At 42.5% G+C, this 14,271-nt stretch overlaps 1 protein-coding gene across 1 annotated transcript in view; it reads left to right on the forward strand.

The window, feature by feature from the left end:
* The window catches only part of LOC128302235 (uncharacterized), a 31,142-nt gene extending 18,004 nt beyond the window's left edge, over positions 1-13,138 (forward strand). Inside the window, exons 2-7 of the mRNA XM_053039009.1 lie at positions 786-991; positions 4,904-5,039; positions 5,276-5,409; positions 6,739-6,861; positions 8,528-8,720; positions 12,217-13,138. Of these exons, the coding sequence (XP_052894969.1) occupies positions 786-991; positions 4,904-5,039; positions 5,276-5,409; positions 6,739-6,861; positions 8,528-8,720; positions 12,217-12,350 (926 nt within the window). The 3' untranslated portion in view covers positions 12,351-13,138. The remainder of the gene's footprint in view (positions 1-785; positions 992-4,903; positions 5,040-5,275; positions 5,410-6,738; positions 6,862-8,527; positions 8,721-12,216) is intronic.
* Positions 13,139-14,271: the final 1,133 nt, after the last annotated feature.

The following is a 14,271-nucleotide window of genomic DNA, read 5'->3' on the forward strand; positions in this document are numbered from 1 at the left end:
TGTCCACAGTGGAATTTACGCCACCTGAAAAACTGCTCTCAATCGCTTTGGTCCATCATTTACAACCTCGAGTGCACAGATATTCTTCCGTTTGAAGAATCATCAAACCGAAAGCTTTTTGTGAGTAACTTCGCCGTGTTACACATTCGCATTAAATTGCTCTGCTCGAAGAATTGGCATGATGACGATGAGGATGATGGTTATACGACAAATATTCTAGTTATTAGAACAACATTCAGACTTTTTTTACGAAACCTTTCATTTTGGATGTCACAAATACTTTTTACATTGGAAAACACGAGTTGGGTTTCGCGGGTGGGCAAAACTTAGCTTTTAGGGTTTATTGGAGATGATATATGGCGTAGGTTTTTCTTTTGGGGCTGTTTCAAGCAACTAGCAAAGTCTTTTTATTAAACAAGCGTAGGAGAATTGATCTCGTAGTAGTAATTCACACTTTCGGTACGTTAACATTTGTATTTTATCACGACACTGCTGTGGTTTATTTGACTTTTCTTGCTCCCTTGGGTCGTTGTTTTAAACAAATACCATCTCATTTATTAATCAAACATTCGTTTCGTGTTGTATTTGATTGGTAAATACATTTAAACGATTTATTTCCAAATGTATGCATATTACTCTCCGTCATGATGGCAAGTAACAGTTGTGCTACGAATATCCTTTGTGCTAAAAATAATTTAATCAATCTTACAAAAACCCACATTCCTCATACAGACTTCCTTACCTTTCTTTCTCACATTCTTCTCACGCATCTCGTTTTTTTGCAGAAATATCCGTAGGCTTGCGAAATGTCCGTGTCACAGTACCTACGGCGGTGCGAAGGGGCGACTCGGCACATCTGTTCTGTGACTACGAGCTTGAGGACAAGGAACGGCTGTATTCGATCAAATGGTACAAGGGCAAGCGTGAGTTCTATCGGTACACGCCACAGGAGAAACCATCAATGAAAGTATTCACTGCTGTAGACGTGGAGGTAAGCTTTTATGAGCGATTAATCATGCTTTGCTAACGCGATAGAGCAAAATCAATGGAAGTATATTCTTATTCGTGTTTGAAAATAGCAACGCATCTTCAAATGAACAAGCCAGCTAATCGGAATGAAAGATATTTTAAACTAAACCTCATCGACTCTGTGACTTGAAAGAATAAACGAAATTGCACCAGGATTTCCGAATGTATAGTACCAGGAGAGCATCCACGGAACAGGTAGCACCTAGTACAGCAATTTTGGTCGAAGACCGCCGAAAGGTATGCAATATTTAAACACTAACTTTCCCGTTGGTCGAGAAAAATTTCTTCGAAAACTACCAGTTTCCGAATGTATAGTACCAGGAGAGCATCCACGGAAGAGGTAGCTCCTGGTACTGCGCCGTAAGGTATGCAATGTTTATACACTAACTTTGCAACCAACTTGCAATGCAAGTTTGGTGCATGCAAGAAACTTGCATGTACCAGCCGAGAAAGATGGCGCGCAAGATGGCGCCCAACTTCGTACTTGCATGCAACAAACTTGCATGCAAACTTGCATGCAAACTTGCATGCAAACTTGCATGCAAACTTGCATGCAAACTTGCGTGCAAACTTGCATGCAACTTGCATGCAAGAAATTGCTTTCAAGAACTTGCATGCAAGTTTGTATGCAAGCTTGCATGCAAGTTTGTTGCATGCAAGTATGAAGTTGGGCGCCATCTTGCTCGGCTGGTACACGCAAGTTTCTTGCATGCACCAAACTTGCATTGCAAGTTGGTTGCAAAGGTAGTGTATAAACATTGCATACCTTACGGCGCATTGCATTGCAAGTTGGTTGTAAAGTAAGTTTTTAAACATTGCATACCTTACGGCGCAGTACCAGGAGCTACCTCTTCCGTGGATGCTCTCCTGGTACTATACATTCGGAAACTGGTAGTTTTCGAAGAAATTTTTCTCCACCAACGGGAAAGTTAGTGTTTAAACATTGCATACCTTTCGGCGGTTTTCGATCAAAATTGCTGTACAAGGTGCTACTTCTTCCGTGGATGCTCTCCTGGTATCGGAAATCTGAAAATAGCTGGTTTGTATGGAATTTCGTACCAGCCGACGGAGCGTTTGAGCGAGAGTTGAGGGATACTTCCCATCTCACTTGCACAGGCGATCTCTCTCACGGGTTTGATAGTATGCAATGCAATAGTGATGGGCAAATTTATTCCACACTGCAGGTGTCACCTTTTGAAAACCATGCTTTCCTGGTTTCGCAAATCTGAAAACAATTGTGTTGTTCATCGCTTAAACATCAACATGAGCGAAACAGGTTTCTAAGAAATTTCTCTGATTGTTGACGTAAAGTAAACCGATTGAAAAAAGTTCCTTGGGCGAAAAAATCGTAGAAGGCGTTGGACTAATCAGGAATCGTAAATGTACGTAAATCGTAGAAAATGTGATCCAAGTAGTGGCGTTATGGTTCTCCTTTGCTCATACAAACGTTTATATATAGACTAGCTTACTAGGCCCGTTTACAGGGCTACGCAATAGAACTCTGAGATGTACGCAAGGGAGCTTTCTTTCCGAGACTTTGCTGGTGTTGTTAAATCATGTTTGAAGTACACCTCCCTAACACCGATAATGCCGTAGCAAAATTGTAGGCCCCCCTTTAAAAATTCTGCCCTGGGCCTCCAAGGGGATTGATTCTCCACTGTGACTAAACCTTTCTGGCTAAATGCTCTCACAATACTAACGAAACAAAACGCTTCTTGCTCACTTCAGCTTCTGCCATAACAATGAAACTAGGGCTCAAATCGGATGGAAGTAATTAGTTTGTTGCGCTTCTGCGAAGCGAAGATTGCTTCGAAGGATGAATGCCTTTGAAGATTGCTATTGTTTCCCGCAGCTGACCCGTACGCACTCGTCGATGTTTCGTCTTTTGCAAATGCCCAAGAAAGGACCTATTGTTTGTCTATTGAATGAAAATGAAAGCTAATACGGAAAGTTAAAACTAATGATTTAATTATTTTTTTTTTCCTGCCTTGTTCAAGAGCGATTGCAGGACGGTTGCTTCGGGTGGTATTAAAGTTTTCTTTATGTTTTCAATAATGGAGCCCAACAAAACCGAACCGCTTTGAGAGACAAAAAACAGCAAAAAAAAAAACCATCAAAACGTTGGCATACATCCAAGGGCCCTCGTGATTCCCTCATGAATTTCTAATGCACTCTTGACAAACGGGAAATTCGGATTCGATTCCTTCCCTGAAAGAGCTGATCGGCACAAGCAAGGCAATGGGTAAGGACCAGCGGTGGGGACTGATATTTCTAATTTCATTTCAGTCTTTCCCATCATAATCATCCATCATGCGGGCTGTCCGGATAACGATCGGACAACCGTACCAATCTGTTCGGGTTCGATCGATTCATCTTGATTGGGAATAATGGTTGAGTGGTCGGCAGCCCTCAGCCGAACAGGCGGAGCGGAGAGCATGGGGATGCATTGGAACGATGCTGTGCTATTTTATTCCCCATCCTCATTTTCTTCGACAGGCACTTCCGCACTTGAAAGCTACGGCCGTCGCCCACCGTGTCTCCTATCTGTCCGCAGCATTATGAGCGGAAAGTATTTTATTTATCAACACAGCAAAACACAGTACGGAACCAATAAAAACGCGTTGCGATGCTGCCGCGCATCCGTCCATTATTCAGCGATCGTTCTTAAAGTTGTTTAATGAGTGTTGGGGTTTTTGTACACTTTTATTACGTGGAAACCATTGAAGCGAGCTTTTATTTTTGCCCCAGATGGTCCAGCTGTCAAACGGAAGACGTTGCCCGGGGTTTTGGTGCTTTTTTTTTACACTCTCCCACCCTGTCGCGGTCTGCGACCCACAACCCGCGACAAACCAAAACTTCCGCGCTCACGTTTTGCGAAGATAAGACGCAAATAATGTCTGTTTTTGTTGCTTTCCAGTCAATAAACAACTGCGATAACGTCCAAACCGGGGGACGATTTCGAAGGCAGGAAAACTGCACGATCAGCAACCCGATGTGGACATTTTAGCTTTCGCATGTTGTGCCTGGTTTCGTACTTTTTTCGATTCTCTGCAAGACCTACAAAATGAAAATGTTCGAATTGTACGTTGTGTTAGATGTTTGTAGAAGCTTTTGCGACAAATTATTTACATTCGCTGTACATGCTTTGGGGTGGGGGTGGGGTTGGATTTAATGGACATATGCCCGTATATACAACGCAAAAGCACAACACCCAAAGCAGGCCGAGAAAATTGCATTTTTTTTTGCAAAAAAGCTACAGCAAGCAAACAGAAGAAACAAAAAGCAAGAAATACTTTACCACCCGGTACCTAAAACCGCGGTAGGCCAGGTCAGAACGTAACCTCCTGATATGAAGGATTGGCTCTGCAGCAGGTGCACCGAAGAATGGAGGGATAAAAAAGGGGATGCTGCTCAGGGAAGATTCGCTCTGCAGATGGGGTTTTTTTTTCGTGTAGAAGATTTAAACGAAAGCCTTCGGAGCAGAGTTCCTGCGGACCCGACCCTAAATTATCTCGTCGATTTATGACGGTTAGTGTGTTTTGTCCGCTCCGCTCCATTCTTTATCGTGTGCAATATATAAACTTTCCGAGTTTGGTTGATAAAGACTACAACATCCCGAATCCGTGAGGCTCTAGTAAATAAATGGTCCAGAGGTGAAATATTTCCTCTCGACGTTTCTGGTTTTGTCGAGGGGTCAACTTCAGAAGAAGGGCTGTTGTACACTCGTTGGTTTATTCATTGAACGATAGACGTTGAATACTTTCTGTTTTCTGTTTGTTTGTTTTTTTTTCTCCAAGTAAAGCTTAAACGGTCTCTAGGTACTTCAATTTCTTTAATGATTTTCTTTCGCTACAAAAAAACCTTTCCTTTTCAGCGATCGTTATCGAACGAGAGTAACGTTGTTATCAAAGCACTCGAAACGAACGTTTCGGGAAAGTATAGCTGTGAGGTGTCGGCTGATGCTCCGTCCTTTCACACAATGATAGTATCTGGCGATATGGAAGTCATAGGTAAGTCATAATGATCAAAGTAATTTAAAAAACGAAAAGATTGATAAAACACAGTCCACATTTTAAGAAATATGACAAAAACAGCATTATTCTTAAATGTTCACTTGTCGTGAAATGAACGCTCTTTCTCTAAACAAGATCAATCTATTGTAAGCTAATGAATTCATGAAACAATACATTCTTCTTCTTCCATTATCTGCAAATCGGTAAAATGCATGCACGGAAACAAACACCAGAACCACCGCCGGAAAAACCATCAATAACGGGGCTGCAGGGCCGGTACCGGCCGGGTGACATCCTGCGGGGCAACTGCACCTCGATTAATTCTAAACCGCCTGCAAATCTGACGTGGACGATTAATGACGTACCGGTAAGATTTATTGCACCACCATACACACACACACACACATACACACACCCATATCGACGGCATCCCTTTTTTCCCCCCTGTTCCGTGTGGGGATGATGCGAAAATCACATATTTGCTACCGACACCACATGCGGTCTATTGATTTAGGGTAAAAACGCATTCATCACCATCCGGGAGACCGGGTGATGGGATGGCCATGATGTTTTTCCTTCATTCCCGATATGGATGATGCCCGTTTTTCACACTTTTCCGATCTTTACGAAAAAATGCGGATCATCGGCGTTGAGTTCGAGGCGAACTAAGAAAATTAAGAATATCAATCGTGTATTCATTACGATCCGCACGAGTTCGTCACAGCCCACTCAGCACACTCAATTTCAACCATTGCTTTAACGGATAACGATTTCATCTTCTCCCGTCCCAGATTAAAGATACAACCGCCAGTGATCGCTTTTTTTGTTCGCCCCCCCCAAGTCTGTCTTCTAATTTGTGGTTTAAAAGGGTGCAAAAAGCATTCCCGATAATCTTCCATCGGGGATTTGGCGGGTGTTTTTTTTTATCTCGCCTTTTTTGGTCTCACCTCCCTGCCACGGCCAACGATGTGCGTGAAGTGATGAAAAGCAAACGACTCAATCGGCGAATCATCAGTTTTGCCGTTGGCAATACCATCCCTTCCATTGCGCACCGGGTGGCTTTCGGTGGATGGAAATCGAATTTTTCGTAATTTTCATCCATTTCCTACCGATGCGAAGGAATGGTATCGAACGATTTGTAACGATGACAGCCCAAAGCGAGCGCGGTGGCTGATGGGGGCACGGTGGAAGGACACGAGGCTAGTCCCCGGACGAGACGCGAGCCGTCAAACACGGTGCGGTTTGGAAATCCCATTCGCAGGGAAATTGAATTTACACTTTCCCGCTGTTTACGGGCGGTGGCGAAATGGATGGGTTTCTTGGTAAACGCACCGATGGCGTTTCGCGCGAAACCCGATCGGATGTGTTTCGGGGGGAGGTGGGTTTTATTGCTCTTAACAGTGACGATTTGCTGTCAGCGCCATCGAGGACGCTGAGTTCGCGTGAAAAGGCTTTTGTAGGTTTCTGAGGAAAATTTAATTTCTGCATGATTGGATAGTGTGAGCATTGGAAGTGGTTTTTGATTTCCAACAGATACCGGACAAGCTTCCCGCTGTCATTTCCGAACGCAGTACAAAGTACCGTACAAGCTAAGTAGCAGTATTATAGCATTCCCCTTTCAAATGAACTAATGTTTAAGCTTCATTTTAATATTGTCAATACTTTATATTAATACATTAAATATTTTCTTCGTCAGATAATCCCCCAATACTACAAACAGTATCGACCCATCAAGGATACGCACACTGGGCTGGAAACATCCATTTTGGGCATTAACATTCTGGTTGCCCATGGGCACTTTGTTAAAGGAAAACTCAAGGTAAACTATTTCTGTACAAAATATTACATTTTTAATTACTGTGGATTTACCCAAGCGTACAGCCATAATAGATCCCACAAGTACTCTTCCGTAATTTCTGTAGGGATTCTACAAAATAATTATAAAAGTCTGACCAGCAGAAGATTTTCTATAAATTCCATACTGCGCCCTACATGAAGGAATTGGACATTTACGTACGCCTGAACTCCTGAAAAATGTCTTGGAATTAAGGCCCCTTGCAAACTCCTTTAAAGTTAATCCGTCTTTCATATAGTTGCATAACGGGCCAATTAGAGCTCCTTTATGTATCGTCTAGGCAAGCCATGACTCGTTTGAAATATCAGTTGATCTGATTACTCCTCGATATGACAATTTCGAAGCAGTGAAGATCTTCGATTTTACTATCACAAAACGTTCCCAGAAGTATAATTTATTCCAAATACGCAGATTGCAGCCATTCCCATAAACCGCTGCTTAATTTTTAATCATCGGAAAAGAAAGAGATTTAAATTTCATTTTCTAAAAAACATAAATCCCTGATCCCGGTTCTTCGAAGGAGAGATATTGTAAGTGACATCTTTCCTGTAATTGCTTTCCCTCTGCCAGCCGCACTATTATTCTCATGGCAGAAACTCTCCGAGCGAGAGCAAAAACCTGATGAGATTGTAATTAATATTTAACACTACGGTAAATCATCAAAACGAAGAAGAAAAAAACATGGCGGTGGGATAAAAGGTAAATTAGAAAGTGTACAATAGGTCCTTCCGACTGGGTGACAAATCTCTTCCGGAAGGACACCTGCCCGTGATGGGTACGTGGGGATGGGACAGTGAACTTCTTCAACAGCATCTTGATGGAAACGTGCGCTACAGGTCAGCCGTGGAAAATGTTATCATTATTCTTTCCACGATGACAATCAAACCTTAAGGCACAGCTGACAGCTGTACTAGAGTTGACCCGTGGGTTACAAGGGACGATCGCTTCTTGTTCTTTTCTTTTTTTTTTGCTTTCAATTTTTAAAAGACAAACAATCCCGCTACGAATTCTTCCTCGGCAGAGGACCGAAGTAGTGGGAGGGGGAAAAAAACCCCCCCGTGGAAAAAACGACGATTCATTGTCGAACAAACAAATGAAAATGGAACACGGCAAAGATCCGGATCCGGTGTGAGTGCACAACCCGTGCAAAGAAAAGGATTCTATCCGGCTGCTGGGGAACAAATGCTGTTAATTAAAAGTTTAATTGATTCAAACAACGGGTACGGTGCCGGAACCGGACACTCGCAGGCACCCGTTGGAGGAGGTCCGCCAGGTGGAGCAAAGTTCCTTCCGGTACGATTTTTCTCCCGTTTGTGGCACCCTTACACTCGCACCTTTTTTTTTGCGCACGGGATGGGCCCGAGAAGGGTATGTTGCTAATGCTCGGATTTTAACACGTGCAGTGAACCAACCGGAAACTGCATCTGCTATCCACATTGTTTCTTTGTTATTGTTTGTTCACCTGGTGCACTGAGTGCAACCTCCAACAGCAGCAGATGAAATCAAACGTCAATGATAAGCAAATCGGAATATTTGTTCTTCCCGCATATTTGTAGAGCTGTACGCGAATTAGAGTTTAAGTATGCTCAAAAGGGGTTTCTTTTTAATTTTATTCTTTCTCCCTTCACAGCTGAAATGCCAAGCGACAATACATCAGATCTATGACGAGAGTAGCGAATGGTACGTGGAAGAGGATCGACCACGGATACTGGCGACGGGTTCGTCCAGCGGACACAATCTTAATCAAATCTATCAACAGTCGGTGTACGATGGGGAGCTAACGGATCAGAGCGATATGTACCTAACCGTCAATGGATATAAAGGTGAGCGGATTGCTGATTGTTTACATTAAATCATTATCACTCATTATCTTAAGCTAGTAATTTTTTCAAGCGCTTGTTCTGCCAAACAATTTGTCCTTCATGAGCAGTAGATTCATACTTATTTTTTTCCCTATCTCTCCTTTTGCTATCTGATTGCTTGGATTATAAAAATCGTTTTTTCTCCTAACTTTCCCATATCCGTTGACACGCATGGATCGAAATCTTCTCCTCATGAACCTGACTCCGCTTGTAAAATTATCGAAATTCCAACAAACGGTTTATCAATATTTCTAACGTTTTCGATTTTTTTTTCTAGCAATAAATTTGCAATAAATGCTACCCAACAGAGTCGCACTTTTTACTCACACAAGAAAACTAAAACCTTTACATGCTATAAATCATAGAAGCTTCCTCTCGGCAGATCCACTCTATTCTTCGGGAAAATCCTTTCACATGTACGAAAAGCGCAACGATTTGTCGTTGCTTCTTCAGCAAACCGCACACACGATAGTGGGTACGTAGTACCCAACTTTCCCAACCAACCAACCAACACCGCTGGAACACCCTGTTGCACTCCGGGTGCCGCACGATTAGGGCTTGTAAAACACATCCAATCGAGCGAGATACGATACCCGCCAGCAGCTTCGGAAGCTCAATGTTTCACCATATCTGCATTTTATCGCCTCATAAATTCAACCACAGAAGTATGTTAATACAATACCCCACTACAAAAGCTTCGGGACCAAAAGGGGACCACACTTCGCACACTCGGCTCACTCCTCGGATCGTACACCCATGCGGCTAATGCTAATGTGGTTGCGATACGGTGAAGTAAGTATTGCTTTCAACACACCAACCGAAAGGATGCATCAAACAGTGAACAGCGCCATTTTGCCAAAATTTCGTGAACCTTCCTGTCCTGTCTTGAGTAGCGGACCCGCACTCCATTCGCCTTTGCGTGCTCAGTCCCGTGCTCTTTTTCCGGCTCTCTGCACACATTTCGAAAGTGCACACAGCCCTGATGCACCGTCCCAGTTTGTTGGCCACCCATTGCAAACCTCCGGTCCATGCCGTGTTCGGTTCGTCTGGTTGAAAGATATTAAATATAAATCATTACCGGAAATGCCGGATGCCGAATGGTTGTCCCTCGTGGTACTGCGTTCATGCGTGCCTTTCGCACAATGTTTCTGCGCGACTGTCAGCCTTTCAGGCAGGAGCGAGCGGAGCGTTTTATTCGATCGGAATCTTACATCCCCAGCACACGGGAATGCTTTGGCCCGGGTTGTGTTGTGCTGTGCTGTGCGGGCAACTTGCATGGAAAGCAAGAAGATTGTCTGAAAAATGGTCACAATAATTCATGTTTCCGTACTTTGCTGAGTGTGTGGTGAAAGAGAGTCTGTTCGGTTTATGTTTGATGTAAGCTTTTACGCTGGCTGATGATGCATCGCGCGGTTGGTTAAGAGATTGCTTCAATCGAGCGTGTCGGGATGATGAGTGGATCGTTTTGTTTCCGAAGATTTACTCATTTTAGAAATAATTCCTTTTTCGTCTCGGTTGCAAGTTTAAATGTGTAGGTTTCGAGCCCTTATGTCGCCCTCCGGACAGACTGGCATTAACAGTTAAGAACATCCCACTAGATCAGTGCCAAAAAGGATGAAAGATTTCAAGGAGATTTTTCTCCAAAGAGCTTAAGGATTTATTCCTGAGAAATTAAAGAACATTCGTACAATTATACAAATGTTTCGATATGGTCGAAACAGAACCTCGACTCAGACTAAAGGCTGAACATTCCGTCAACTCATTGGGATTATTTTACGGCAACAAATTGTTTGCTTTTGTACCGCTCATTACCACCATTGCATTCCTTGCCGCATCCAACAGCGGCCCCTGGGGAATTCCTTTCCCGATTCTTCCCGAACATTCCACTGCACAGTATTGAAACAAGCAACCGGATTTGATCTTCATTGAATATCTTTCCAATTTAACGTTTTGGCTCACCCGAAGACCTGAACGCTTCTCTAAACGTCAAAATTCATTCAATTTTGTACCACAAAAATCTAAATATAGAACCGGAAAAACAGGAATGGACACTGTAGACAGTGTGCGGTGTACAGTTCAGATGATATAACTTCGCCTTCCTTCCGAAATTGGCCGTTGGTTGAACTCCCCCTTTCCCCCTTCAGTACATCCTCAAGAACCGGAAAACCGAACTATGCTGCAACAAATTTCTGATAGCTCCCCTTTCCGGTGCCTTCGAATTGCTGCAATAGATTTCGGAAGCGAAACGTTCCAACGACTAATAAACCTTCGAGCCTAGTCTGGCTGCATCAACCAGCAAACCGCCCTCCCCACGGTATACTTTCGGTTCCGAAACTCATTCAACCGACTCGCCTCCCCCCGTTCCCCCCAATCGTCCGGTTTTCTTCCCCATTTTTCATTGACTGTGTGTCCGGTTCCGTTTCGTTCCGGTTGCAAGTTGCCCCGGCCCCCGAGCGGGCGGTCTGATTTGAAAAGCTTTCGAGCAAAAATTATACCATTTATACGCCGACCCAATGACCAACGGCTCCAAAACCAAATACCACCACTCGATTACCAGGCTTCCGGGTGGCGCAAGGCACCCTTGTCTTGTCTTCGCCGGCACAGCCAAACCCACCGTGCTTTGTGCACCGGACGATAGCAGTTCACATTCCGAGCTGCGGGGCGGGGAGGAGGTTTTCTTCAGTTTTATGGATCATAAGTTTTGCCACAAGCATCCCAATGCACCTCGTCGTAACCCAAATCGTAACCGTACATCCCTTGCCCATTCACTTCTCCCCTTTATAGAGTGCGCCACACAATGTCTTGAAACAGCTTTGAAGTTCGGTTGTGGAAAGGATTCCTCGCTGTAATCAAATCTAACCAACGCAGGCCAAAGCATCTTCGGTCAAGTATTTATGATTTGAATTTCCGCTCCCGAAGTTTCGGAAGCCATAGCCACGGAGGTCTGGCCGGTACGATTGTTACGCCTTTTTTTTTGCATGGTTTGATGATCCAGATGCGAATGATCGTTCGTTTCCCAACCTACGGCAAACAAAGGAAGCGCTCGGTGTGGGTGTGGAAAATGGTGCGGAAAACTGTTTCTTTATTGCGGTGTATTTGATAGGAAGCCAATTTGGAAGTTTCTTTTTCCGGTACAAATGAGTTTCTTTTAAGCTCTGGTGTGGAATATTAAGCAATTGCTAAACACTCAGTCAAGATATGATCGCGTGAGGGATTTCTTGTTGAACAACTGAAGGTATAATGTTACAAGTATTGCATACATTTAGGCGTATTTCTTTTCGTTCTTGAACAACTGAAGGAATAATTTTCCAAGCGCTGCATACATTTAGGCGTATTTCTTTTCGTTATTTTTGTTATTTAAATACGTTTAAAATATCCGATTGTTACAAATTAATTATGAATGATTAAAATATCTGAATACATTGCTAATACACTTTCATTATTGTTTTTCTTTTAGCGGATAAATCACCAACGTCCTCATCTTCCGCCACCAAACAGGTCGGCGCATACGTGAAGGTGGGTTGGATTGCGTTCTACATCTGCACCATCTGCACCGTACTGCTCTACTCGCTGCGAATCGGCATCTCCTGACTGTACAACCTGAAGGAAGTGATTAAAATATAAGCTGACAGGGCGCGTGGTCGTGGACGTGGACCTGGACTGGATGTTCAAACTGTAAGCCGCTTCCCGGCGGTACCACATCCGCCAAAGGAAAGGAACACGCGAAAGTCTCGCTAATTGGGACACCGAATCAATGTATCCCAGCCACTAGCAGCTGCATGCAAGCGGACGAGTAATAATGCCTTGTAGAATGGATTTCACAAATGGAACGCACACTATAACGTACAATTGGCCTGGTCTGTAATGTTAAGCTTGCGTAAATCACTATGTTCGCTTGCAGTGCTACCACTGAGTAGAAATGAGTTATGGTTGTTAGTTTGAATGTTTTACACAATGCGTTGTGTTAAGTTTATAACTAGCGCTAGGCGAATGGATTGAGGTACTCCAAAAGCTAACACAACCTGTACATATGCTAGCGATAAGTAGTTCAATTTGGTAAGTGTACACTAGCGCTGTAAGCAATGGAGGGTGTACATTTTTAAGCAAGACAACCCATTGGCCGCTGAGGAATCACAGAAAACAGCAAACGAGGACGGAATCAAAACATGTAAATGGATGAGCGAGGTGTACATAAAACTAAACTCAATCAATCGTGCATCTTGCAGTACCATCCAAGTAGGCATGGAGACTAACGAGCAAGTACATAACGTAACCCGGCACTAGCAACGGCTCGATCGTGGTCGGGCCCATTTTGTATTGATAAATGTGGTACAACATAGCCGTTACGGTGGATTGTCAGGTTGCAATTTAAACAATAAAATTCGTATGTTAAAACAGTAATTATTGTTTGTGGATTTAATTTGTTATGAGGAGACATTGTTGTGGTCGCGAGTTAATGTTCATTTTTTAATTTAAATTAGCTTTCACACTGATACATTGTATTGAATTTCCCCAGCAAAACTACTTCGAGCTAAGGAAAACTGAAGATCATAATGAATTTAAATTTTTTCTTACGTTATTGGAGTTAAAAGCAGTGGTAATTGTTAGTTTGATATAAAATGTTTGTAATTCATGTAGGTTGCAACTGCAATACACAGCAATTTAAAATAATTTCACAATTTCACAACAAATTTTCATTTTTTTTTCACAATTTTAAAACAATTTCTACCTCTTATACACTAACAGTTGAGTTAGTTTATAGCAAAAAATAAAAGCAAAAAGGTGACATATTGAACGAAAATACTTTCCTTCGACGCATAAAACATGTGTTTCAATTTTATTTTAATGTGTTATTTCAAAAAGTCACCTGATTTGCTGCATAAATAAAGTGCAAAGAAAGAAATCGACTTTTACCATTGCCATCATCAGCAAGGAATGCTCATTTTGAAAAAACCCTGTAGGGCCCATCTAAGGTTTTGCATAAGTTTAAGGGAGCGCTTTGACTCATATAAAAGGACCAACTGTCCTAGTTCCAACCTAAATGGTATCATGGTTGGAAATACTGTTAAATTCAAAATATAGGCAGAGTCCAGGATACGCTTTTATAGTAGACCGCTATAACCCGGGTACTTCAATGTTAAATAGTTGACTGCCTTCTCTGTACTTAGTTTTTGAGCAAATTAGGTGACACTTTGAAAGCATTAAAGTATGCTATGAACAAAGTATTAAATTATGTTATTATATTATGTTTTGTATGTCAAAGGAAGGTATTATCGACCAAATGTTTACCTTTTCGCTTAGATTTTGTGCTATAAACAAACTCAGCTGGACATGTATGTCCAAAAACCGTCTATCTCCACCGTTGTTAATTTAATTAGTTTCGTTAGAAATTGATTTCTTAAATTAATTCAACACATTTCACTATATTCTTTTCACATTCGAACAGATAACATGTGTTTATTATTATAGAAAACGAGTTTGATGTTATTACTTATCTTTCGTGTATCTGTAT

This window comes from Anopheles moucheti, chromosome 3, assembly GCF_943734755.1.
Source record: "Anopheles moucheti chromosome 3, idAnoMoucSN_F20_07, whole genome shotgun sequence".
NCBI lineage: Eukaryota > Metazoa > Arthropoda > Insecta > Diptera > Culicidae > Anopheles > Anopheles moucheti.